Source organism: Scyliorhinus torazame, chromosome 8 (assembly GCF_047496885.1).
Source record: "Scyliorhinus torazame isolate Kashiwa2021f chromosome 8, sScyTor2.1, whole genome shotgun sequence".
Lineage (NCBI taxonomy): Eukaryota > Metazoa > Chordata > Chondrichthyes > Carcharhiniformes > Scyliorhinidae > Scyliorhinus > Scyliorhinus torazame.
The window spans coordinates 223,737,564-223,762,812 of record NC_092714.1 but is presented as its reverse complement, the minus strand read 5'-3'; the positions used below and the strand labels follow the sequence as shown (position 1 = coordinate 223,762,812).

Below are 25,249 nucleotides of genomic sequence, written 5' to 3'. Positions count from 1 at the left end.
GACCATCTCTGGGGTCGCGCTTCCATCCTGGCTGACAACCCCGGGGCCTGTCCTTCTCTGGAGGCATGTAAGGAGCCATAAGACCAACCCCCTAGCCTAGAGGGTCCAGCTGTTGCACGCAAACGCCCATTACGCCTACGTTGCGCAGCCAGACATACGGCAAGATACAGTCTCCCTACGGGACCTGGCGCCCGCTGGTACCCCTGCCTACGTGCCCCCCCCCCCCCCCATCCCAGCATCGCCTGTCGCCACCAACCGTGTCTCTTTCTCCCCCCTGGGGCTCCTGTGTCCTCCCGCGCCTCTGCCGCCCCCCGTGCCTGCACTGTCCCCCCCTCCTTCACAGCAGCCACCTGCCACCCACCTGCCGACCACTACCCCGCAACCGTCTCCGACACGCCGGGCGGAAGCTCCAAACAACACGCTCTCGGAGTTACCATCATCTACGACGTCCATGCCCACCGCACCGCCAGAGCTGAGGAGGTCTAAGAGGACAATCTGGCGTCTGGATAGACTGGACATTTGACCCACGTCACCCCTGCCGGACTTTGTGTTTTTTTTAAACAGGGGGTGAATGTGGTGAAATGTATTCACCAGGCGATGTAGTGCCTGTGTAACCTTTAACCTTTAAGGATTGAGCTGGAACCCCGGTGGGCTCTGCCCCTGGGACGGTATATAGTCCTGCACCCAGTGGGTGGCGCTCATTTGTACAGATGTCACTGGCAGGCTAGTTCTTTGTGTAATAAAGCCTTCGTTCACTTGTTCATATGGTCTCGCTATGAATTGATGGCATATCACTGGCCAAAGTTCCGAGGTTCAAGCAATGATCACTGCTGCGACTATAGCTAATCCCCAAAGAAGAGGCTATGCATACTGGACTGAAACTTGGATCAACAGAACCTGACTGGCAGGCCCCAGCAAGTGGAGGACGGGGTGGAGGGCTGGGTTTCAGAGGTCGAAGGGCAGTGAGGGGGGGCGGGGGGTTAAATGAGAGAGTTGACATTAAGCAGGGAAGATCTCTCTGAGGGGCACAGGAAAACTCCAAAGGAATCCCCCACAATCAAACCCAGCATTATCCAGGAAAGCCGCTGGGCTACTTGCTTGACATGGGCCTCCCCCAGCCAAAAGTAAAATAGTACCTGAGTAGGTCCGAGGGTGGGTGGACCTCATGATGTCTCCACACCCCCTTCCCCTTCTATAAAATGGGAGATAGATTAGGGGCAGGGGAGGAAGGTGACAGGCAAATCACGCACTGCATTTTAAACGTGCATTTTTGCTTGATGTTGCTATCTGATTTGCACATGAATGCCATTAGCCTTACTATTGGCCTTACTATACCACGATGGCCTGGCCCATGATCGGGGCCCACCGATCCGCGGGCGGGCCTGTGCCATGGGGGCACTCTTTTCCTTCCGCCTTCGCCATGGTCTCCACTATGGCGGAGGAGGAAGAGACCCCCTCCACTGCGCATGCGCGGGGATGCCGTGAGCGGCCGCTGACGCTCCCGCGCATGCGCTGCCATTAGCCTTACTAAGGGGCTGTTTAGCACAGGGCTAAATCGCTGGCTTTGAAAGCAGACCAAGGCAGGCCAGCAAGCACGGTTCAATTCCCGTAACAACCTCCCCGAACAGGCGCCGGAATGTGGCGACTAGGGGCTTTTCACAGTAACTTCATTTGAAGCCTACTTGTGACAATAAGCGATTTTCATTTCATTTTCATTTCACTATTGTTTTCATGGTAAAACCTGACCCAGTTTAAATTAACCCAGAAGTCCCATTTGGACAAAATGTTATAATGCGTACAAGACAAAAAGGGTTTCCATTGCTGGAGGTTGATAAGCAAAAGACGCTTTGGAGTCATTATTGACCATACTTCAAAAACATTCTGTCATTACGAGACCATTATTAATTTTTTTTTAAACTGGATGCACAAGATTACAAGATATCAAAGTTATTTTCACAATGCACAGATCAATGATGGGGCCAACTGGGATTTACTGACCAACCTGCCATGTGTTTTTTGGCGGAGGCAGCCCGCTAGCAGGATTTTCTGGTGCGCCGTTGTCAATGGAATTTCCTGTTGATTGCACCTCTCGTCGCCTGGAAACCCGTGCACCATCATTGGGAGCGGAAAATCCCGCCGGTGTGAACAGACGCTAAATTCCAACCCATGTTTACTGGAGAAAAACTGAAAGGGGCATGACACTGATTTTCATAATAATGAAACATACAAATAAAGAGAGATTCAACAAGCTGTTTCTCCTGAACCATAAGCATGGGTCTCGTGTAAAAACAAAGAAAATGCACAAGACCTCGAGCAAGTATTCTGAAATTATGGATAGGTTTTATGGCCCCACCCACCCGGCAGGGTATTCCAGCCTCACAGAAGGCAATTTAAATGGCCCACCTCCTTCATCGATGGGAGACATGCCGTGGTGGGATCGTAACATTCTGGCATATAGTTGCTTTATCCTTAGAGGAGAGTTGTTGATGAACAATCTGAGGAGATAGGCGATGGGAAAGTTGGAAAGGCTGGGTTTGTTTCCACCGGCATACAGAAGATTGAGCGATAACTTTAGTGAAGTGTATAAGATCCTGAACGGTCTTGAGAAGATGGATGTGGAAAAGGTGTTCCCTCTTATGGGTAAGTCCAGAACTAGGGAGCACTGTTTTAAAGTTAGGGGGTCACACAGTTAAGACAGAGATGAGGAGAAATTCTTTCTCTGAGGGTTGTGCAGCTTTGGAACTCTCTGCCTCAGAAGGCAATAGGGGCAGGATCATCCAATATTTTTAAGGTGGAAGTAGATTGATTCTGAATCTAACGTTATCAAAGATAGATGGGAATGTGGAATTTGAAACACAAACAGATCAGCCATGGTCTTGTTGAATGGTGGAACAGTCTGGGGGGGCCGAATGGCCTACTTCTGCTCCTATTTCATATATTTGTATAGCCGATAATCTGACCTCAATGGGCACTTTTTTAAAAGAAGCTAGATTGATATGTTTTCAGTAAAAAGTTGGAATGCAAGATATTAACAATGCTCAGTAATCCTCTTCCAGACATGTGGAAAAGAAGTGATGTTTCATTAAAGTAGCATTTCAGCAAGAGGTGTGAAAGGGAGTCTATGCTAAATAATTAGATATTGACTTTTGATGGAAAAGAATTGATGGATGAATATATTCTCTCAGTCTAGATTTCCTGTTGTGCTCTGGGGCGGGATTCTCCGACCCCCCGCCGGGTCGGAGAATCGTCGGGGGCTGGCGTGAATCCCGCCCCCGCCGGTTGGCGAATTCTCCTGCACCGGATATTCGGCTGGGGTGGGAATCGTGCTGTGCCGGTTGGTGCCCCCCCCGGCGATTCTCCGGCCGCGATGGGCCGAAGTCCCGCTGCTGGAATGCCTATCCCGCCGGCAAGAATCAAACCACCTATCTTACCGGCGGGACAAGGCGGCGCGGGCGGGCTCCGGGGTCCTGGGGGGGGGCGCGGGGCGATCTGGCCCCGGGGGGTGCCCCCACGCTGGCCTGGCCCGCGATCGGGGCCCACCGATCCGCGGGTGGGCCTGTGCCATGGGGGCACTCTTTTCCTTCCGCCTTCGCCATGGTCTCCACTAATTGGGTACTCTAAATTTATATATATTTTTTTAAATCGTGCCTGAAAAACTAATTGATCAAAGTTAGACCAAATATTATACTTGAAACACATTAAAGAGAAATCTAAGGCTTGATTTTAACCCTCCGCACCCCCAACCTCTTCAAATGGGAAGAATGGAGCATACACATGGCTTACCTGACAGCAGGGTGTGTTCATAGCATGTTTCCAATCCTACCCCCACCATACCTTCACACAACCACCATCGTAACTTGCCTGAATTTAGCCAGGGGAAGATTTTGAATCCCAGAGAAGCTTGGGTATAATTTAAATGGTGGTCTTGTCTCAAACTCTGAAAGTTGGCTCAAAACTATTTCTATTTCTCATTGCCAGCACCTGACCCCATTAAATTGTCACCCTCACCTGCCAGTGGACATCGACCTTGCTGGTTGTAGAGTCAGATGAGCTGTCCTGTATTCCCGATTCCTGCCCTGGTGTTTATATTGGGACTCTAGTCTTAAACTGGATGGGTAGAATTTTACCTTTCATACGCAGGGTGAAATGAGTGAACACTTACAAATGCCTAGGCTAATTAGGGGTGGACATGATGGATTTGTAAAAGGCTAGTCGTGGTAGACAGTTGTTGAATTTTTTGCAACATATTCCAGAGGAAATATGTAAAGGCAATTCAGTTGATGATAGAAATATGCCTTTTTAGAATGCTCATAAAAGATGTTGAAAAGTGAGGCATATGGTGTAAAAGAGCTGTAACTAAATAGTCAGAGCCAATCCTTAAACACAGAAAACGCAGTAGGCTTAAATGAATGTATTTGAATTGGCAGGATGTAAATAATGGTGCCCCATTGAGATTTGTGCTAGAACCTCGGTTATTCTCTATTTATGTAAATAATTTAGGCATAGGCACAGGTTTCCTGATGACACTCAGTTAGTTGTCATGGTAAACAGTAAAGAAATAACGCAAGCGAATGCAGCTAGGGAGCAGACATGTTAGCAGAGTAGGCAGCACATTTAGTTCACTGGACTGCAAAGAAATATATACGTTTCATTTTGGGGAAAGCACAGTGAAGTGGGCAGGAGAGCAAATTCTAAATGTGAAGAAAGTGAAGCAACAAAAATCGAGAGATGCAAATACAGTGATCTTAAAAATGGGAGTCCCGGGATTAAAGTTGATCACAAAGGCAAGGAATCTAGTAACCTATCTCTATCTATCTACTTATCTAATCCCAGTCAGTAGGCATCTTTATGATCAATTAATTTTTAAATTACATCTGCAGCACCCCCAGTTATAATTATGCACCCAATCCGGACAAGCACTGGATCATGCGATATACTGGCCCAATGAAACCCATCCACATGGAATTCACTAACATGCTACAAAGGAAGCGGCTGCAAACTTTAATGTCCGTGGATGAATCAATGGAAAAGGTACGTTTACAGGACAATTACAATGCATTAATATTGAAGCATTTTTATTTTTGACCACGCAGGTATTCTGCAAATTACCAACTCAAATAATATAGGTATTAATTGTCTTTGCTCACCCTGTCGCTGTTATAACACAAGGTAGATTGTTGCACCATTATATATTATCTAAGGTATAACAGTGTGAAAGCAAGTTTCCTATTAAAACTTAAGCAAAAATAAATCAAGTGACCCACTGTGTAACTTTTCTTCCCCAGTATGGGATCAACTGCTTGCTAGTCTACCCAGCATTTCATTCCTTAACCAAATCATTCTACAAATGGGACTGATAATCTTCAGAGAAGCAATATTGTTAGTTCAATGGGTATGTTGGGAGCTGAGTTCCCTTTCAGCAGGTTTACTTAAGTAATCTCCACTCTCACCAAACATTTTACATAAGCATTTTTCCTGATGACTCTCATTTTGGGGGAAGAAAAATCATCCAACATAGAAAAGTACTGCTGAGACAAATCATTCCAATAAGAGGTTCTGCCTGTAAGTAGCATGCATTTAGAACACTTTGCACTGTTATCACCACTTTACTAAGCATCACCATAGGACCAGCTCTTTTTTTGCACAGAGCGGTACTAATCCTATCCCCACCATGATGTATTCGCATGAGGTAGAGCAAGAACAAAAATAATTGTGGTTGGCATTATCAAATGCGAGAGGGATAATGTTCAGTTGGATGTAGATCAAGTAAACCCCCCTAATGTAGCATAAACCATAATATTACTCCTATTTTAAGAAGCATTAGCCTTCTAGGCTAAGAAAAGTGGCCAGATTTTTGTTGCCATTGCAGTTTCCAGCAGAAATCTCATGAATTGCTTGACCGATGGATTCAGCATTGATGCTGGCAAATTTTCAGGGCCAACTTAATTTAACTATCTGAGGCAAGCACCCGATGGTATCGCAGTATTGTACATTCCCATTGACGGAGTGTGGGAAAGGGCTACTGCTGCAGGATTCCAATGCCTGCCACAACCTAAGCGACCAGACAAAAACTCCAACTGTCATCATATGGCGATCTCCACTCAGAGGCGCTGACAGATGCTGTGCACCTGAAACCAGACTGCCTGTTCTCTATATCTGCTGATTGCTGTGTGCTTCTAGATTTTCTGTTTTTGTTTTTTGACTTAATTGGTTTGCAATGTATTTGGAAACTTAATGTAATAATCAGATGCTTTTATAAACATTGTTTGCTGAGTATGCCCATCTGTGCTGCCAATGTGACTTCTCTTAACAAGTGAGTGGTGCCATCAGCAAAAAACGCAAAAAAATACTTTTGTAAGCATATTCATTCAGAATTTTGTTCCTGAAAATAAAGTATAACATTCAATGATACAAACAAATGAACTTTCACTGGAATCTGTCAATACTCTTGACTAATTATAAAGGATGGGGGTTAAATTTTATATCCCCAGAATGGTCATTGGAATCGCGATTTGCAATTAACCAGTGTCCATTTATTGCACCTGCAGGCAGCTGACATCTTCGCACTGCTTGCTCCTTTCAGCGTCTAATCAATGCGAACCACATTCTTGATTAGCTGCATGCATCAACAGCAGGATTGTGAATGGCTAGCATCAATTAAAGTCAGCCTGCAATTCTTAAAGTAGCCTGCACCTTTTAATGAGGCGATATATTGCAGCTGGAGTAGGGGCTGGCAGTTGCACAGAAAGTGACCTGCATCTGGGAAACATTGAAGACTGGTACAACATGGGAGCAGCATGGGTGACGAAGGAGTAATGTCCCATATCTGCAAGGGGTTATGAGATCCACCAGACACATTCAGAAGTCAGCAGGAGCAAATAGCTGTGGAGATCATGCTAGGAGTCAAGCTCTGAGCAGCTGTGTATTGTCTCCTCCATGTTCTAATATACATGGAGGAGACAATACACATCATTATTGCTATAGCCATCCCCTAGACTGTGGTCAGCGGCAAGGCAGCAAACCATGAAGGTTATAATATTCTCATATTTATCCTTCTTTTCACATCCACCTCTTCTCATTTTATACACCTCAATTATATGCCTTCAGCTTTTCCTATTGAAAGAATGTAACCCAACCCTTTCCAGATAGCTTAAATTTCCAATCCTGGCTACATCCTTGTAAAGCTGTTCTGGATCTTCTCCAATCTGATCACATCGTTCCTGTGTTGTGGTGCAGAACTCTATGCAGTACACTAGCTTATGTTTGGTATCATTTCAGCACATGCTCCCTTCTCTTATATTATTAGTTGAGGAATAGAATACAGGAAAGCTTCCCATTTGTGCCTCCTTAACCACCTTATCTATGTCCTTCTACCTTCAGGGATCTCTGGACATGCACCTCCCACTTGACACTTCAGTATCCCACCATCTATTGTGTATTCCCATGCTTTATTTGCCCTCCCCAACTACACATTCATTTTTTTCATCGGATGTGAGCATCACTAGCAAGGCCAGCATTTGTTTCCCATCCCTAATTGCCTTTGAGAATGTGGTGATGAGCTGCCACCTTGAATCACTGCAGTGCTTTTGGTATCAATACCCTCCACAGTGCTGTTAGGGAGGGAGTTCCAGGATTTTGGTCCAGTGATAGTAAAGGAAAAGCAACATAGTTCCTAGTTAGGATGGTGTGTGGCTTGGAGAGGGATTTGCAGGTTGCGGTGTCCCCATGCATCTGCTATTATTGTTTTTCTAGGTGATAGAGGTTGCGGGTGGGTTTAGATGTGCTACCAAAGAAACTGTTTTGAGTTATTGGAGTGCATCTTGTAAGTGGTACACACTGCTGCCAATGTATATTAGTGCTGGAGGGAGTGAAGGTTTAAATTAGTGGATGGGGTGCCAATCAAGTGAGCTACTTTCTCCTGATGGTGTGGATCTTCCTGAGTGTTGTTGGAGTTGCACTTACCCAAGCAATTGAAGAGTACTCCATCACCTGCCTCATACCTTGTATGGAGGAAAGGCTTTGGTAAGGTAGGAGGTGGGTTAGCTCACATTTCTTCAGAGTGATATTATTTTGCCACTTTTCTAACCAGTCTATTGATATCATCCAGCATTCTGCAATCTTCTTCCTTACTATCAACCACAGACCAATTTACAGTGCACAAACTTCTGAAACATGCCCCTACATTTAAGTCTAAATCAATGATATGCTCCATGAAAAGAAGGGGCCTACTACTCTAGTTCATCACTTGAGGCAAAGACCATTGTCATTTAGCGTGTTTGGTGAAGTATTGGTGGATACATGGATAACTGCTGAGGCCAAGGTTCTGCTGAAAATAGGACAGAAAATCATGGATGGGTGAGTTGCGGAAAAAGTGCTGGCTCGGGATTTCTTCTTGTATTTTCTCTCTGCCTCATTTTCGAAAGAAATTGCATCATTTTTTACTTGGTTGCGCTAGGTGCAACAATCCTGAGCGAAATTCACCCAGGACTTAGTCAATATCAAAACTCTTAATTGTAGTCTTCAGAATGTCCTTTTAGTGCTTCCTTTGACCAACATGAGAGTGAACCCCAAACTCAAACTGTCCATAGAAGAATTACTTTGGTAAATAAATTTCAGGCACTCTGGCTATATGACCAACCCAACTCAGTTGTGAATGTCTCGTTATAATAATAATTGTCACTTATTATCACAAGTAGGCTTCAATGAAGATACTGTGAAAAGCCCCTAGTCGCCACATTCCGCCGCCTGTTCAGGGAGTCCAGCATGGGAATTGAGCCCATGCTGCTGGCCTTGTTCTGCATTACAAGCCAGCTGTTTAGCCCACTGTGTGAAACCAGCCCCTATGATGTGACATGTTAGCTCCGCTGAGCTCCTCAGTGTCTGGGAATAAAGAGGACTAAGTCTGCCTACCAAACTGAAAGTCTATGGAGCAATAGTCTTGCCCCGCTCTGTGCATGAAAGGCTTGAACTGTGCACCAGCATCATGCTAAGGCACTCATTCACTTTCCCGTGAGCTTCTTTAAGAAGCTTCTGATAGCAGGACAAAACACCAGACACTAAGGTGTTTACCAAAGCTGTAATTAGTTTTTCAGACAGGAAAACATTATTGCCCTTTGGCAGGTGGATCCAACTTACCACTTTCCCTTGCATTTCTTGGGCTTTTAGGTTTCTGACCAATCTGCCATATAGGATCCTGTCAAACATTTTGATAAAATCCAGGTAGACTACCTCAAATGCAGTACCCTCTCCGACACTCTGTAACCTTCTCAAAAGATTCTATCTAGTTAATCAGACATGACCTTCCCTTTATACATCGATGCTGACTGCTCTCCCCATCCGTGTTCTCTTCCTTGTCCTACCCCTCAGCTGCTCACCACACAGTTGGTTGCTGTACGTGGCTGTGACCCCTGTGATGGTGAGTTTATACAGCATGTAGCAGACCACCATGAGTTTTAGCACGCATTCAGTTGAGTCCTGCACGGATGCTCCAGAGAGGTTCTGGCAGCAAAAGCATTGATTCAGCATTTTAATGGACTGCGCTATTTCAATTTACAAAGCAGCATGGCTGCATTGTGCTGTACATGCATGCCAGAGCCATCAGCCATATCATCAGTAGATAGCCCTTTCACCTAACAGCTCTTTGGTTTGCCCTGCTGGCTCGAGTGTAACAGCCACAGCGAACTGAAGAGTGAAGATATTGCGATTGTTGCCAGGATTCTAAGCATTGATCTGGGTGATTGCTTGTCTATGGTCACTCACAAGTTGGACGTTGGGGGAGTAAAATCTCTTTTGCTGTCGTACAGGGCAGACTTGGTATGCAGTGCCTTCAAAATGTTATACTTGCAGTGTTTGGCATCCTGTTATATGCGGAAACCTGCTATCCTAGTGAAGTTGCATACTCATTCTGCCTGCCTCTCTTTGGCAATCACCAATGAAATATAGTTTGCCCTTACTGAGTAGAGTCTCGCCACCTCACTTATTGCATAGTTGAATGCAAACTTCAAGATGTTGCAAATTTCACCAGCTGTGGCCTGGAAGAAGCCAGGACACACAAATATTGATGGCCATGGTCATTTTAATAGTCACAGACAATTACATCTTTGCTCTGATGGTAACTGCAGTAGGTTCGACTTTCACTCAGAATGTCCAAAATGAGACACCAACATTTTCATAAATGTTTTCCTTCTGAGATTCAGGTAGGACATTTGATCCCTGAACAGCCTGGGTACATATGGCCTCTTGAGATCCTTTCCTCCCTCCTCCTTCCTCTTCCAAAGCTTGACTTGCTTTACATGACCTCCGTTAATTTTCCAAGCCATGCAGTGGTCCAAGGAGATTCTTACCAATAAGTCCATGTCTAGGAGAAATTGGTTTGTGCAGAAATCTTGATTTAGCAACAACACCTTGAGCACATGTCACATCACACTCTTGTAGGCTTTTGGAACTTGAAACAACTACAGAAAGTAAACACTTGTCGAATCAAAAATTTCAAAAGAAATAAACCAGCATCTGCGCTGCAAGTATTTATTGAGGCCATTAAATAGTACTGGTGCAGTTTCTTCTTGATGCTGTATGCATAACTAGCTGTGTGTTGTTAAAGAGAGGGTATTAGCTGGAGTGTTGAGCTGGTGTGAAATCAACAATACACATTCATTGATGTCATGATCTGCCTACTCATCCCACAAGGGTCCGCATATGCATGGATGCCATTCTGGAGCTCGGAGGGCACTTGACGCACCAATAAAACAGGCACAAATGCTTCCAACCTCTCACACCTAAAAGCTAATCTCTGACAGTAGGTTATTACCATGAGTGCATTTTGGGTTTCTTCTATTTAGTGAAACTCATAAATCTTTATTGGCATTATGGTAAATCAGAAGATACTTATTTCCAGAGGGCCAGAAACATTATTCCATGCAACATGCCTGCTGCTAGCATTGAGCTGTGTGAGACTTGACTTGTCCCTTCAAGGACATTTGGGTCTAATTGGTGTAAGTAGGCACATCCTGATGTCAATTATAAGCTAATTGCTGTTACCGGACAAGTGTATTTGTATATGTGGTAATGCACCCAGCATTACACACAGGAGCAGATAATAATGACTTGAACATCCCATGATAAAACTAACCAAAGGGCCAATCCTCTCCCAGGTTTACTGAGAAGAACAGAGGTGAGGGCTTCAGTGGTCCAGAAATGAACCGAGAATTGCTGGTCTCGCACAAGCAGTCGTGTGAGGTATTGGAAGTTCTGCCAAGGTGTTTCATCACTATGGCTGAAAGCATGAAGGGGTCTGTTATCAGCATGGTATCATTCCTCTGCATTCTATCTTGGAAGGTATGGCACCTCAGCAGAGTTCCCCACCAACAGAATTCCATGATTGGTCCCTTTATAGTTCTGGATGCTCAGATGGTTACTGTAGTATCCCGTACGGAACCTAGGGGCGGGAATGCCTGTCTTACCAGTGCTCCTTACGGAGTATGAGCTCCCCCACTTAGGGGCAGGGTATCTCATTAATCACCGTGTAAAAGGTCGGCCAGTAAGACACCGACCAGAGGAGAACCCTAAAGGGATCTACTGGGTCATCTACATATTGCTCTGGTTTCTTATTTTACTCGGTGTGGACTCCCCGTGTCCTTATTAAAGTTACCATGCAGCCTTTCGGCGCAAACCCAAACTTTGGGAGGTAGAGACAGATTGCTGGAGCAAGTTGATAGGTAGTCCCAGGGAGTCAGTCATTTTCTGCTGTCTTCCCTCATGTAGATCATTGATGATCTCCAATTCTATTGGAATGGCAGTGGTACGGCAGAATTGGCAGAAACTGACCTCTCTCATCATATCAGCATGCATGATCCATCACCACAGCATTTCCAGAAGGCCAGAAACATTATTCCATGCAACATGCCTGCTGCATGGAATAATGTTTCTGGCCCTCTGGAAATAAGTATCTTCTGATTTACCATAATGCCAATAAAGATTTATGAGTTTCATTAAATAGAAGAAACCCAAAATGCACTCGTGGTAATAACCTACTGTCAGAGATTAGCTTTTAGGTGTGAGAGGTTGGAAGCATTTGTGCCTGTTTTATTGGTGCGTCAAGTGCCCTCCGAGCTCCAGAATGGCATCCATGCATATGCATACCCAGTACACTACCAGCAAGTCAGTGAGAACTGACTGCCTCATCACAAGCTGAAATACAGCAGTCTGCATGCAGCCAGACTTCTGGGGCCACCCAGGAGTTACCAGCCACAGATGTGCACGAGCAGCCTTCCATTAGCTCAGCTGAAGCCAGGGGTAGCATCTTGTCAGGATAGAGCGAGGGAATGTTTTAAGAAAAGCCTTACAGTTGAGGATATCAAGAGATTTTAGTTCAATTTTAAGTCTGTAAATAAATGCAGCACTTTTATCTCGGAGTTTGCTGTTTGGTCTCTCTTCATTGCAACTAGTTAGTCTACACTACAGAATGTCACTGTTACAAAATTTAATCCAGAAGGAAGGGAATGGTGAAGGACATAATAAATGCAAAATACTGCAGATACTGGAGATCTGAAATTAAAACAGAAAATGCTGGATGAACTCAGCAGGTCTGGCAGCATCTGTGGAGAGAGAAAGATACACAGTTAACATTTCAAGTCCATAGGGGCTGGTTTAGCACAGTGTGCTAAATAGCTGGCTTGTAAAGCAGCGGAAGCCAGTAGCACGGGTTCAATTCCCGTACCAGCCTCTCCGAACAGGCGCCGGAATATGGCGGCTCGGGGCTTTTCACAGTAACTTCATTTGAAGCCTACTTGTGACAATAAGCAATTTTCATTTAATTTCATTTCATATGACCCTCAGTTCTGTAGAAGGGTCATATGAGCTCGAAAAATTAACTGTGTCTCTCTCTTCAAGGACTGTAAATGCAGTAATGCTTCTTGCCGCTATTTAGGTGAGTAAATTGAACAGGTCAGTGGAAGCGTTGATTGATCCACTGCTCCTTGGACTTAATAAAAGAGACCAAACTAGTACAGTTAACAGAAAACAAAATATTTGAAAGAAATAAAGGTTACATTTGAGCATAGTAGAGTAACAATGTATACGTAACAGTACCTAGATAAAGATGGTGTAGAAGAGGTTAAATTATACATTATTTCCACTAACTAAGTGTTTACATTGACCTTTCAGCTCTACAACATGCTTGTTGAAACAGGAGAAGTGGACAATACATACATCATTTATACAGCAGACCATGGCTATCACATCGGACAGTTTGGTCTCGTGAAAGGAAAATCAATGCCATATGAAATTGACATCCGAGTGCCATTTTTCATGCGAGGTCCAAATGTGGAGCCTGGATCAATGTAAGATATTATTAAATAACTGTATCTGTATACCAATTGGAGCAAATCTTGGAAGTAAAGTCCATCAGTTGGACAGTAGAAGTGTTCACTTCAAGTGTTCACTTTTGACAAATCTACTTTGTTCACAGCAACCAATTGATTCAAGTACACAATAACTTCTGTTGGTAACAGTGGCTTGGGGTTTGTCGAGCCAACAGGGGACTCTTTGACCAATCAGAGAACCCCCGTCAAATTCCGTGTGGGAGGCCTGACAGAATCAGGTGCCACCCTGCCCAGAGCCTGACCGCCCAGGGGTCTCTAATGGCCTGGGAGACACCCGCCCCCTCCCCCCCTCTCCCCACAGGTACCGTTAAGCTGGTCCATGTTTGTGTGGACCAGTTCTAAACGACATCATGGCGTGGTCTCCCAGGTGAGGCCGTTAGTTTGCGGGCCCTGGGAGAATACAGTGCAGCCAAATTTAAATGAGCTGAATGGATCATTTAAATATGTCTATCTGGATCTTGCCCAGCAAGGATGAGATCCAGATTATAACGCCTCGTGAGATCTCGTTTTGAGCATCTCAAATCTCGCAAACGGCCTCTCGCAAGATTCAATGGCCTTGTCGTATCACCAAGTTGGACGCGACAAAGTCATTAAATCATGGCGTAAACTTAATCCGAGTTGCATAGCACAACAATAATAGAAAACATTCAACAATGATACAATTTTATGGATTTACTGAAACTGAAATGAAATCAGAACTACTGATCTTCCTGCTGCTGGGTTATTAAAGGATCACTGTGGCTCCCTTCAAAACCCAGGGAAGTAGATGAACAGTGGTCAGCCCACCCCCCTTGAGATTGAGGATAGATAATGTGTGAAGTAAGCTTTTTGGACTAATCCTGTATAGGATGTTAAATTTAAATAATTTCTGACGAACGTAGTAAGTCACTTTTTTTTAATAAAACAAATTGCTGCGAAGAACTAGTGTTAGTAAATGTGGAAACTCACTTGCCCCTAATAGTATGGGGATGAAAGATTTCTGCCATTAGCTACTTATAGAAAAATGTTTCTGGTACAGAGGAAACCCGCCACCAGAACAAACGTGAACCCTTTAGTTCATAGCAGAATTATCAAATAATTTAGAGTTATCCCAATTGTGGTAGTTTCTGTGAAATGACCATCAGTAAGTGCTTGAGAAAAAGCGAAACGTATATAGAGGAAAGACAAAAGCAGGATATTAAAATTGATTATAATGATTTTAGCTCATTTTCATGGGACTATAAGTTTCCCCAGAAGCTTAGCAGTTGACCCATACAGTCCAGAGAGGCTTCAGCTTTAATCCCAATCAGTTCTTAGATCTGCAGTGTCGTGGTATTGGAGTACTTCAATTGGTCATGTTACTTCTGTGTCAAGGGGAAAATGTGAAACAACATTTCCCCTCTCAATTGGCCGTTATGTTGAGTGTGCACGCATGGCCAGGATCAGATAGGCTCATCAACCGAACTGCAAAGCTCAAGTTGTTCAGAGTAACCTCTTGAATTCAAATACTGTGACAAAGTCTCAACTTCTCTCCCAATTTTGCTAAATAGATTCAATTTCAGTGTTATTCATTCAAATTTGAATTTACTGGTGACTTTCCAGAATGCAGAAATTTCCTCTTTCATTGTGCTGTGCTATAGACTGAAGAAGTTGAGATTACAGCATTGTAATTTCTTGAGAGAATCTTACTTGGTTAATCCCATGATTGCTATAAGCAACTTTAGCTGTTCTAACAGGTTATTCAGAACCTTCTGAATATTGGAGCACAAATCCGTGCCAAACTGTAAAGTATTTTTTGTTCTTTATTCCCAGCATTCCTCAACTTGTTCTGAACATAGACCTCGCCCCAACAATTTTAGACATTGCAGGCCTAGACATTCCAGCTGACATGGATGGCAAATCCATTCTGAAACTTCTAGACACTGAAAAACCTGTCAACAGGTAAGAGGACAACAGTTTTATCCTTGAGTATTGCTGAAAAAGAGACATGTCGATGCTTTTCATCTTGTACTAGTCTGGACACTTCACAAGAATACCCGTAGAAGAGGAAAACAACAATTTATACTGTATGAGCAGAAAATGTTTATTGGTTGGCAAGTGGACTCTGATTGGTAGATGCCTTGCCATGGAGAATGCACTAGTTGATGGTGAATGACAAATAACTGCCAAACATTGTTTGAAAGTTAAACCAGCCAATTTGACCCTGATTGGTCAAGGCTTTGTCCTGGGAAATAAACCAGCGAATGGTTGTCACTTATTTTGTTTAGCTGAAATAAGCACAAAGTGCATACATGTTTTTAATGTCTGCAGAGTGTCTGGTGTATTAATACATGTAGTTTTATACTTACAAAGAAAACCAAATTCTGCTTCAATATATAGGATTATGAGATTTTTAATTGCAGTTTTCAATCATATTCTCGGTCTGTTTATCATTAAAGCCATTAAGGTATAGTAACTGGCTGGATTAATTAAATTCAATTTTATGATTTGGAAAGACTAGATTTGCCAGGATTGTTCCTTTGTTCTAGGGATCCCATTGCACAGTTCGGCTCACTTTGCCAGGGAAAGCTCAAACTCATGAATCTGAACTTCATAAAGATTTGCAGTTAATGTTGAGTTATTGCCTTTGTTGTTATATCCGACAAACATTTGATCAGCAAAAAAAATTAATGAAAACTTGACCAAAGGGAGAATATTTACCAGACAGCCATAAGAATTTATGATTTCGAATACATATGCATCGAACTTCAATCATATCTATTCCATTCCATCATTGTGAATATAGTAGGGGAATGAACTAACAAAGGAAAGTGTATTTAATTGAAGAGCTGTGTGAAGGAAACTGCATACAGTCTATGCATTGTTTAGGACATGTAAAATAGTTTAAAAACAAGAATTTTGTACTCCGCATCGGTTCTTGAAACTGTTTGAGTTCCATTTGTATTGAAAGCAATGAATGCAAAACCCATGGAATTTCTATATTCAATGGCTGTTTAGTAGGAATTGTTTTATGCACAGATGATGGTCAGCAATCTACCTCCATTGGCCTCTGCATCAACCATCTATTTTGAGGGGGTGGTAAATTTCCTGTTTTTCTGAGTTATCGGGCAGGATTTACCGACCAACCCGCTGCGTGTTTTTCGGCGGTGGAGGCGGCCCGCCAGCGGAAATTTCTGGTCCCATCGTTGTCAACGGGATTTCCTGTCGACTGCACACCTTTAGCCGAGAAACCCGTGTGCCGTCGGTGGGACCGGAATATCCCGCTGGTGTGAACAGCCGGTTAATCCCGACCACTGTTTCCGTGATTCTGTAGTTGGATTCTCCAGTAGCAGTAACAAGAGCAAAGAACAAAGAACAATACAGCACAGGAACAGGCCCTTTGGCCCTCCAAGCCTGTGCCGGTCATGATACTAACCTTTGCCAAAACCCTCAGCACTTCCTTGTGCTACATCCCGCTATACCCATCCTAGCCATGTGTTTGTCAAGATGCCTTTTGAATGCCGTTTAATGCATCTGCTTCCACAACCTCCCCTGGCAATGCGTTCCAGGCACTCACCACCCTCTGTGTAAAACACCTGCTTTGCACATCTCCTCTAAACTTTGCCCCATGGACCTTAAACCTATGCCCCCTGGTGACTGATCCCTCCACTCTGGGAAAGAGTGCCACTCTATCCATGCCTCTCATAATCTTGTAGACCTCTATCAGGTCACCCCTCAACCTCCGTCCTTCTAATGAAAACAGTCCGAGTCTATTCAGCCTCTCCACATAGCTACCACAATTAGCATTAGCACAAAGGCAAAACTCCAAAGAGGAACAAAGGTTTCACACACCACCTCTTCTTTTTAAGAAGATAAATGATGTGAGATATAGAATTCAAGCTGAACAATTGTTATCTTTGTGAAGAGTCTATTTTAAAACGCCATCATTAGTTTAGATTCTGTATATTCAAAGCCATGACATTTTTGTTTCATTTTCGCAACTGTTCTACCTGGGAAGTCAGTTTTGCTACTTTGCATAACAAATCATTATTCTGACATTTTTCCATTATATAGCCATGTTGGCACTTGCATCAATATGTGAACTAATTAAATAGCCAGTGTAATGGCATAGCATGCAGCTAACCAGTTACAGTACAGGATAATCATAACTTACAGCTCCAGAAAACAGAGCCGTTTTTTTTGAGTTAGCACAATGCATAAGTTAAAAATGCTGGGAAGTACTCCGCAGGTCTCGCAGCATCCATAGAGAAAGAAACAGGGGACAGAATTGTCCCAGCCCATTCGGGGTGAGCAGGGTACAAATATCCCAGAACATCGGGTCGGCATCCAAACATGATCTCCCCCCCACTCCCCACTTTCAGCTTTCTCTGGAGCAGGTTTTAAGCAAGCCGGGATCTTTCCTGGATCTATCAGTTAAGTATGTCAGTAGAGTTTGAGGTTGTTAATTATGAGATGTTTCAACCCTGAATCCTGGATTTGTTTCAGGGGATGTCTTTCCCAACCTGTCAGTTACCCGCCAGGGTCACTGAGGCAAATGCACATTCGTAAGAGCTTCTTCAGTGAAACTGACAAGCTGGAAAGTTTTGATCAGTGAATCTGAAGAGCTGCAGCCATGGCCATTGAGGTATTGCTGTTCAAAGCATTACTCAGAGCGAGTACTTTCACTTCTAGATGATTACCAACTTCTTGGAAGATACTCACCTGTATTAGACTTCTCTCCCCTTCAGCTGCGCTTCCCTGCTGACAATCTTCACCATAGCATGGGGGCAACTTTAACAGCTGCACCTTTCCACCTCTGTTGAGAGGCAGAGCAAGAAGCAACATCTCCATCGACAGGTGCACCAGCGGCAACAACTGTCTTCTCCTCAATCCCATACGGAGCAGAGGGGTTGGACACTGAGATCCAACAGACAGCCTACTGGCAGAGGATCAGCTCCCTTGACATGTTTGAGTACAAGTGCTTCAGGAGATTTAGGCTCTCACTGCTGATATCTGCTGCCTCCTGGAAAAATACCTCCTTTTCCAATGGAGCAAATGGGCATGCCATTGCCAATGGTCGATAAGATTGGACTGGGAGCCCGGATAATAATTGGTTTTCCTCCGTAAAGAGCAACTGCTCGACATGTTGTGCAGATAGTCAAGCACCAAAACTGAAAATGGTGCTGCCCTTCTGGCAGTGACCAAAGTGATAGGATTGCACACTGAGTTAAAGTTTCAGATTGATGACCTCGCGTTAACTCTGTTTCATTCTCCGCAGATGCTGCCTGATCTGCTAATTACTCTTGCTTCAGATTTCCAGCATTCAAAGTATTTTGCATTTAAACCATGGAAGTTGTTCTTATCAGCTAGGTGGTTTTCAGATCAGTGGTAATGTTAATTTTTCATAATTACCACGGGGCTATGAACTAGCAGAGTTTATGCAGCTAGCAGTAACCCAGCCTTCACTAAACCTGATTAATTTCAGTCAGGTCTCTGCTTTGATTGTTCAAATTATACTGTATCTAAAACAGGAATCGCGATTGCACACAGGTTTTAGTTGCACTGATATAACATATACACATGAATTTAGTTCAATAATGTAACTATCAAAATAATTTCAGGTTCAACTCCAACAAGAAGACAAAGATTTGGCGAGATTCTTTTCTTGTGGAAAGAGGGTATGTTGTTAAAAGGTTTTTTTTAACCATAATTGCAGGCTTTTCATTCTTATTTTCATCGTTGTGATAGCAAATACTCGAGGAGTAGTGTTTTGTTTTGATAGTAAACTGCTGCACAAGAGGGACGAGAGTAAGAACACTCAGGAGGAAAACTTTCTACCTAAATATGAAAGAGTAAAAGATCTTTGCCAGAAAGCAGAATACCAGACACCTTGTGAGCAGTTTGGCCAGGTAAGTGCATTCCATCTCTAAAGCTGGTGAAATGCATGACAAAGCAGTAAGCCTGATCATACATGCAAACTTCTTCAAAGGAACTGTAGAGAGTCTTGGTTAATTCTTTAATAGAGACTTTTATGTAATTGAACATCAATTACCGTGATTATGTGTATTTACATTGAACGTCTCATAATATGTAACCAGCATAGCGCAGGTTGAAAAGTCTGGATATGTGGTCGGGGATGAAGACCATCATTGAATCCAAAGAATCCCTACAGTGCAGATGAAGGCTATTTGGCCCATCGGTTCTGCACCCACCCTCTGAAAGAGCACTCTACCTAGGCCCACTGCCCTGCCATATTCCCATAACTCCAAGCATTGATATTGGCCAATCTACCTAACCTGCACATCTTTGGACATCAAGGGACAGAGATTTGTCAGTTAGAAAAGAGACAATGCTAGTGCCCTGAGAAAGGATTAGCATTCTAGGTAGGTATAATAACACCAAAATTTAAGATAAGGAATTGTGTGAAAGAATATATTCTGTGGAAATTAGAGTTATTGACATTTTATTCTGTCAATTTTTAAAGTATGGAACATGGCTTTCAATCCATTAATTAGGAATTAGGAATAATGATTGTAGCCAGAAAATCTGAAGAATAAATTGTATTTTGTCATGTAGTAATGCCTATTAGTAATGTATTCAAGGGCAATTTTGTGTTATGGGCTCTCACCCACTGGAGGCTGCACTAAACCTCCCCTGGCTCATCTCATTTCAAACCATTAACAGCTGTCAGGTTGAATGAGGCGCACTTCATTTAATCTATCTCGATTGGTTTTGAACTCAATGGAATATCAATTCTACAGTTTGCAATAATGCAACAGTTACGAATCAGTATCATCACCATACAGAAACACAAAGAGAAATTGTTTGATGATGCATTTTCTCCATCAGATTGAGGACCTGCACCTGTGCTTGTCCCCAGTTGGTTAAGTGCTGCTGCCCATGGCTTTTTGCAACCTTGTCCTGCAAGAAAGAAGGAAGTGTGTTTGTGAATGTGGTACAATGTGTTTGGCTATCACGGTTGAATAGCTGGCACTAAACTGAGCTGTGGGTGTGAGGCTTGCAGCAGTGGCTTGCTGAAGGTGAGGTGAAACTACAAATGTGAGGTATGAGTCATAATTGATAACGATTGTTGAGTAGCTGAGTGATCGGGTAAGTTGAGCGATGTTTGAGGCTAGTGATGCAGTTGGTAGGATAGGGCATTTTAAGATGTATCCATTAACCTTGCCCACTCAGGCGATATCACTACATCCTTTATCCCAATGCATCCAGGTGATCTGGGCAGGACTGCTGACATTAATTGCAATGGGTATCGGTTTGGAGGGCTGCCTAGCCCCATGGATAGAGGACACTTCTCCTCCACTCCACCTTCTGTAACATCAAAGAATCGTAATCATTCTTGCAGCCACATCTAGCATCTGCTGCAGCTGCCCTTTTAGGAGGCGTGGGGTAGCTGTAAAATGATGCTAGCCTCTCAAAAGCCTAAGTCTCCTGTGTAATTGGCTCTAAACTGCATGCTATAGTCATTTAGATTAGCATGCAGCATGAAGTTTGCATGCTGCTCATACTGGAATCAATTGGTGCAGGTGCATCGCAATCCCTGCTATCATTTGTTGCAGCAGAGCTGCTGATCTCCGATTAGCTCCGATCTCTGTGAGACGGCTCTTCCCCTAGAGACCAACAGAAGTCCTGCTTCATATTAATTGAAGGGCCATTGCCACCCAAAAGATTAAAATAGGGCAAGCCAGCCAAATGGAGGTGGTTCGCCGCAGGAATTTACCCTGGGGCGCAGAGAGCCTGACCTCATCATATACCCCAGCCCCACGTAACAGTGAGCTTTGTATCTCAGTAAAGAAATGTGATCTGCTAATGGCTAGCTTATATTAATGTCCCTCCACCCCCTCCAGCACTGTCAGTAAGTTCTTTCCAAGCTCTAATTATTCCTTGGAGGTAACTCAACTCTTGTCAGTAGTGCAAATGGGGCAATAGCTGATCTGTGCCACCTTCATACTGCCACCTTCTGATTTTTGATTCCATTGGCCTTCAATAAAATGTGGGGCTGGCCTAGAGCACTTATACAGTTTGATCACAATTTCTTCTGACTTAATCTCTACTGTTGAGGCTATGTAGTTTAATATTCCACTGGCTTTGTTCTTCTACTTGCAACTTATATTTCTTGTCTATTGTCAGCTTCATTTATGTTTACTAGGTCAAGATAAACATCTCTTGTGGCTTCCTTTACAAAAGGATTCACAAAGCAACTAACCATTATATTTATCAACTCCGACTCTAAACTATTTGGATTTTCCCCAACCTGGGGCTGGATTCTCATGTTTGGCATGGGGACGGAGAATCCCACCGCCGCTCCTGCGATTCTCCGGGGACTGGAGAATCGCTCGCATGCAAATTACGCAGTGTGCTTGGGGGGCCATTGCCGGAGGCCTTCCCAGCGATGCTCCGGTCATGACCGGCCAAATTCCCGACGGCGTGGATCTAACCACATCTGGCCAGTCAGGGCTCACTTGCGGCGGCTGCGGACTCAGTCTGCGTCCACCCTGTGGGGGACAGGGGGATGTTATGGGCCAGGGTTTAGAGAATCCCAAAGTGTATCATGGAGTTCACCTGACCCACAACTTTTAATAGATTGTGGTATGGGGAGCACACTGCCCACTCTACACGTGTGGTACAGCAGAAATGGAAAAGTATTTTTTAAAGCAAAACAATGTTTATTCGATGAACTCAAGTTAACCTTTTTAAAACAAACAGTGAACATCTTAGCAACCATTAATTCAAATAGAACCCCCAAAGAATACAACATTAAGTAATCCTTCAGCTGTCCTTTTAACATCCATAAGACTTAAAAAAAGAACTTTTAACAGAAGCACATCAGGTTAAAGTCACTACTGAGAGCAGTTATTAGTATTAAATCACCGAAGGATCGATTTACAGTTTTTAGATTACAGAGCGAGAGACTCATAGACCTTCTGGCTGTGACTGAAAACAAAACTAAAACACACCCTGCAACAAACAGTCTAAAACGAAAGTAAAAAGCTGACAGACAGCTCAGCTCCACCCACTCTCTGGCATCACTGCAGTAATAAACACCCATTTCTTACACTCTCACTGCAGATATTTATATACACACCCATTTATAAACATTCATTTCTTAAAGGTACTTTGACATGACACCTCCCGCCAGGAAAAAAAAAAGAAACCATTAACTTCAAGTTGGTTTCATTTTTCACCTTTTCACTATCCTTTAAGAAATGCACTAAGTAAATATAATTTTTTGTTTCAAAAAAGACACAAGCAAACAGGTACAACAATATAGTCCACTTCATGTTTTTCCTCCAACTGGAATCCTTCTCGATTGCTGGTCTCTTTGAACAAGAAGATCTCTGCATGATCCATCCATTTCTCTACGCCTCGGCATTTTTCTTTAAAGTCAGATACTTTAGTTCAATCTGATCATAGAGTCCCTTGTAATTCTCCAACACAGGAGCATTGGTTATCACAGATTTCAGGCAGTCAAATGCCTGTTGAAACTCTGCTGTCCACTGGAATTTTTAAGTTTCTTCAGCCAGTCCATCAGTGGAGCAATCATGCTACAAAACCTTGGCACAAATATTTGATCAAATCCACTCATGCCAAGAAATCGCATTATTTCCCTTCGTCTCGAGGGTATCGGAAACCACTCAAGGAAAGTGACTTGGGCTTTTCCAAATTCACTTTTAGCTAGGTTTATCACCAAACCCGCCTCCTGAAGTCGATCGAATAACTCCATCAGATGTTTTAAATGTTCTTTCCATGTCTGGCTGAAAATTACCAGATCGTCGATGTATACCGCACAATTGGGTAATCCTGAAACAACTTTGTTAGTTAACCGTTGAAATGTGACTGGGGCATTTTTCATGCCAAATGGCATAACTTTGAATTGGTATATACCATCTGGAGTCACAAAAGCTGAAATCTCCTTCGCCCATTCAGATAAAGGTACCTGCCAGTAACCTTTAAGTAAATCCAGTTTGAGAAATAAAAGCTGATTGTCCCACTTTCTCAATGCAATCCTCCAAACGTGGGATAGGATAAGAGTTCATTCTTGTAACTGCATTAACCTTTCTATAGTCCACATACAACCATTGGGTACCGTCCGGTTTTGGTACCATCACTATGGGTGAGCTCCATTGGCTGCAACCCACTTCAATTATGCCATGTTCAAGCATACTCTCAATCTCTTTGTTAACCTGTGCCAATTTTAAAGGGTTAAGTTTATATTGATGTTGTTTGATTGGAACAGCATTTCCCACATCTACATCATGTGTAGCCATTTTAGTAATTCCCAATTTATCGCTACGAACTTGCCCATGTGATATCAATAACTCTTTCTGGTCAGTTCGTTTTTCCTCTGGAAGGTAACTCAACAATTTATCCCAATTTTTAACAACATCCTCATCTTCCAATTTAATTTGAGGTATGTCAAATTCACAGACATCTGGATTTGGTTTGTCACTTTGAGTTAGAATCATTAACACCTCCTTTTTCTCTCTTTCCCTTTCAAAGTACCTTTTAAGCATATTCACATGACACACTCAGTGAGTCTTCCTTCTATCTGGTGTTTTTACCACATAATTCACCTCACTTAATTTCCTTTCAATCTGATAAGGTCCACAAAACCTAGCTTTTTAAGGTTCACCCAGCACTGGTAACAATACGAAAACTCTATCTCCACTGGCAAAACTACGAACTTTGGATTTCTTGTCCGCTACCTGTTTCACCACATTTTGTGCAACTTTCAAATGCTGTCTAGCCAATTCACCTGCTCTATTTAATCGTTCCCTAAAATTTGACACGTAATCCAATAGTGTAATTTCCGCTTTCTCACTCACTAATTTTTCCTTCATCAATTTAAGTGGTCCTTTTACCTCCTGACCAAAAATTAGTTCAAAAGGACTGAATTTGGTTGACTGATTAGATGCAACCCTAATTGCAAACAGTACGAATGGAATTCCTTTATCCCAATCCTCTGGATAATCTTGACAATAAGCCCTCAACATTGTCTTTAATGTCTGATGCCACCTTTCTAACGCTCCCTGCAATTCTGGATGGTACGCAATTGATTTAAATTGTTTTATTCCTAAGCTATCCATAACTTCTTTGAATAACCTCGAGGTAAAATTTGATCCTTGATCCGATTGTATTTCTGTGGGTAGTCCATATCTAGTAAAGAATCAAAGTAACTCCTCCACAATCTTTTTAGCTGTAATATTACATACTGGAATGGCCTCTGGAAACCTAGTAGACACATCCATTATAGTCAAAAGATATTGATTCCCACTTTTTGTTTTCAGAAGCATTCCTTTGCAATCAATTAGGACCCTTATAAAAGGTTCCTTAAATGTTGGAATAGGTATTAAGGGCACTGGTTTTATCACTGTTTGAGGTTTCCCTATCACTTGACATGTGTGACATGATTGACAAAATTTAACTACCTCTTTATGTAGTCCAGGCCAATAAAAATGTTTCTGGATTTTAGCTTGAGTTTTCCTTACTCCCAAATGACCTCCCACTGGTATCTCATGTGCAACTCGCAACACTTCCTTTCTATACCCTACTGGCAATACTACTTGATAAACTTTTGCCCACTTTTCATCCACCTGCATATGTAACGGTCTCCATTTTCTCATCAAGACATCACTTTTACGGTAATAACACTCTGGTATACACGCAGATTCTCTTCCGTGTTATGCTTTCTGATACATTCATTTTATTTCTACATCTTTCTGTTGTAACTCCGCTAATTTTCCTGAACTAAAGATATCCGCCTCATCCTCCACCTGTTCTTGTTCTTTTTCAACCATCTGATCAAAAATTGTTTCTGATAATTGTACTTCAACTTCACCTTCCCTCTTTGAGTTCTCCTCTTGTCTTAACCTGTGACTTTGTGACCTTGTTAC

At 43.0% G+C, this 25,249-nt stretch overlaps 1 protein-coding gene across 4 annotated transcripts in view; it reads left to right on the top strand.

Annotated features, from left to right (window-relative positions):
* LOC140428406 (extracellular sulfatase Sulf-2-like) overlaps positions 1-25,249 on the top strand; it is a 598,468-nt gene that overhangs the window by 496,411 nt on the left and 76,808 nt on the right. For all 4 annotated transcript variants that reach the window (XM_072514825.1, XM_072514822.1, XM_072514823.1 and 1 more), the window contains 5 exons: positions 4,881-5,031; positions 13,162-13,337; positions 15,171-15,299; positions 18,959-19,015; positions 19,120-19,246. In XM_072514825.1, the coding sequence (XP_072370926.1) occupies positions 4,881-5,031; positions 13,162-13,337; positions 15,171-15,299; positions 18,959-19,015; positions 19,120-19,246 (640 nt within the window). The remainder of the gene's footprint in view (positions 1-4,880; positions 5,032-13,161; positions 13,338-15,170; positions 15,300-18,958; positions 19,016-19,119; positions 19,247-25,249) is intronic.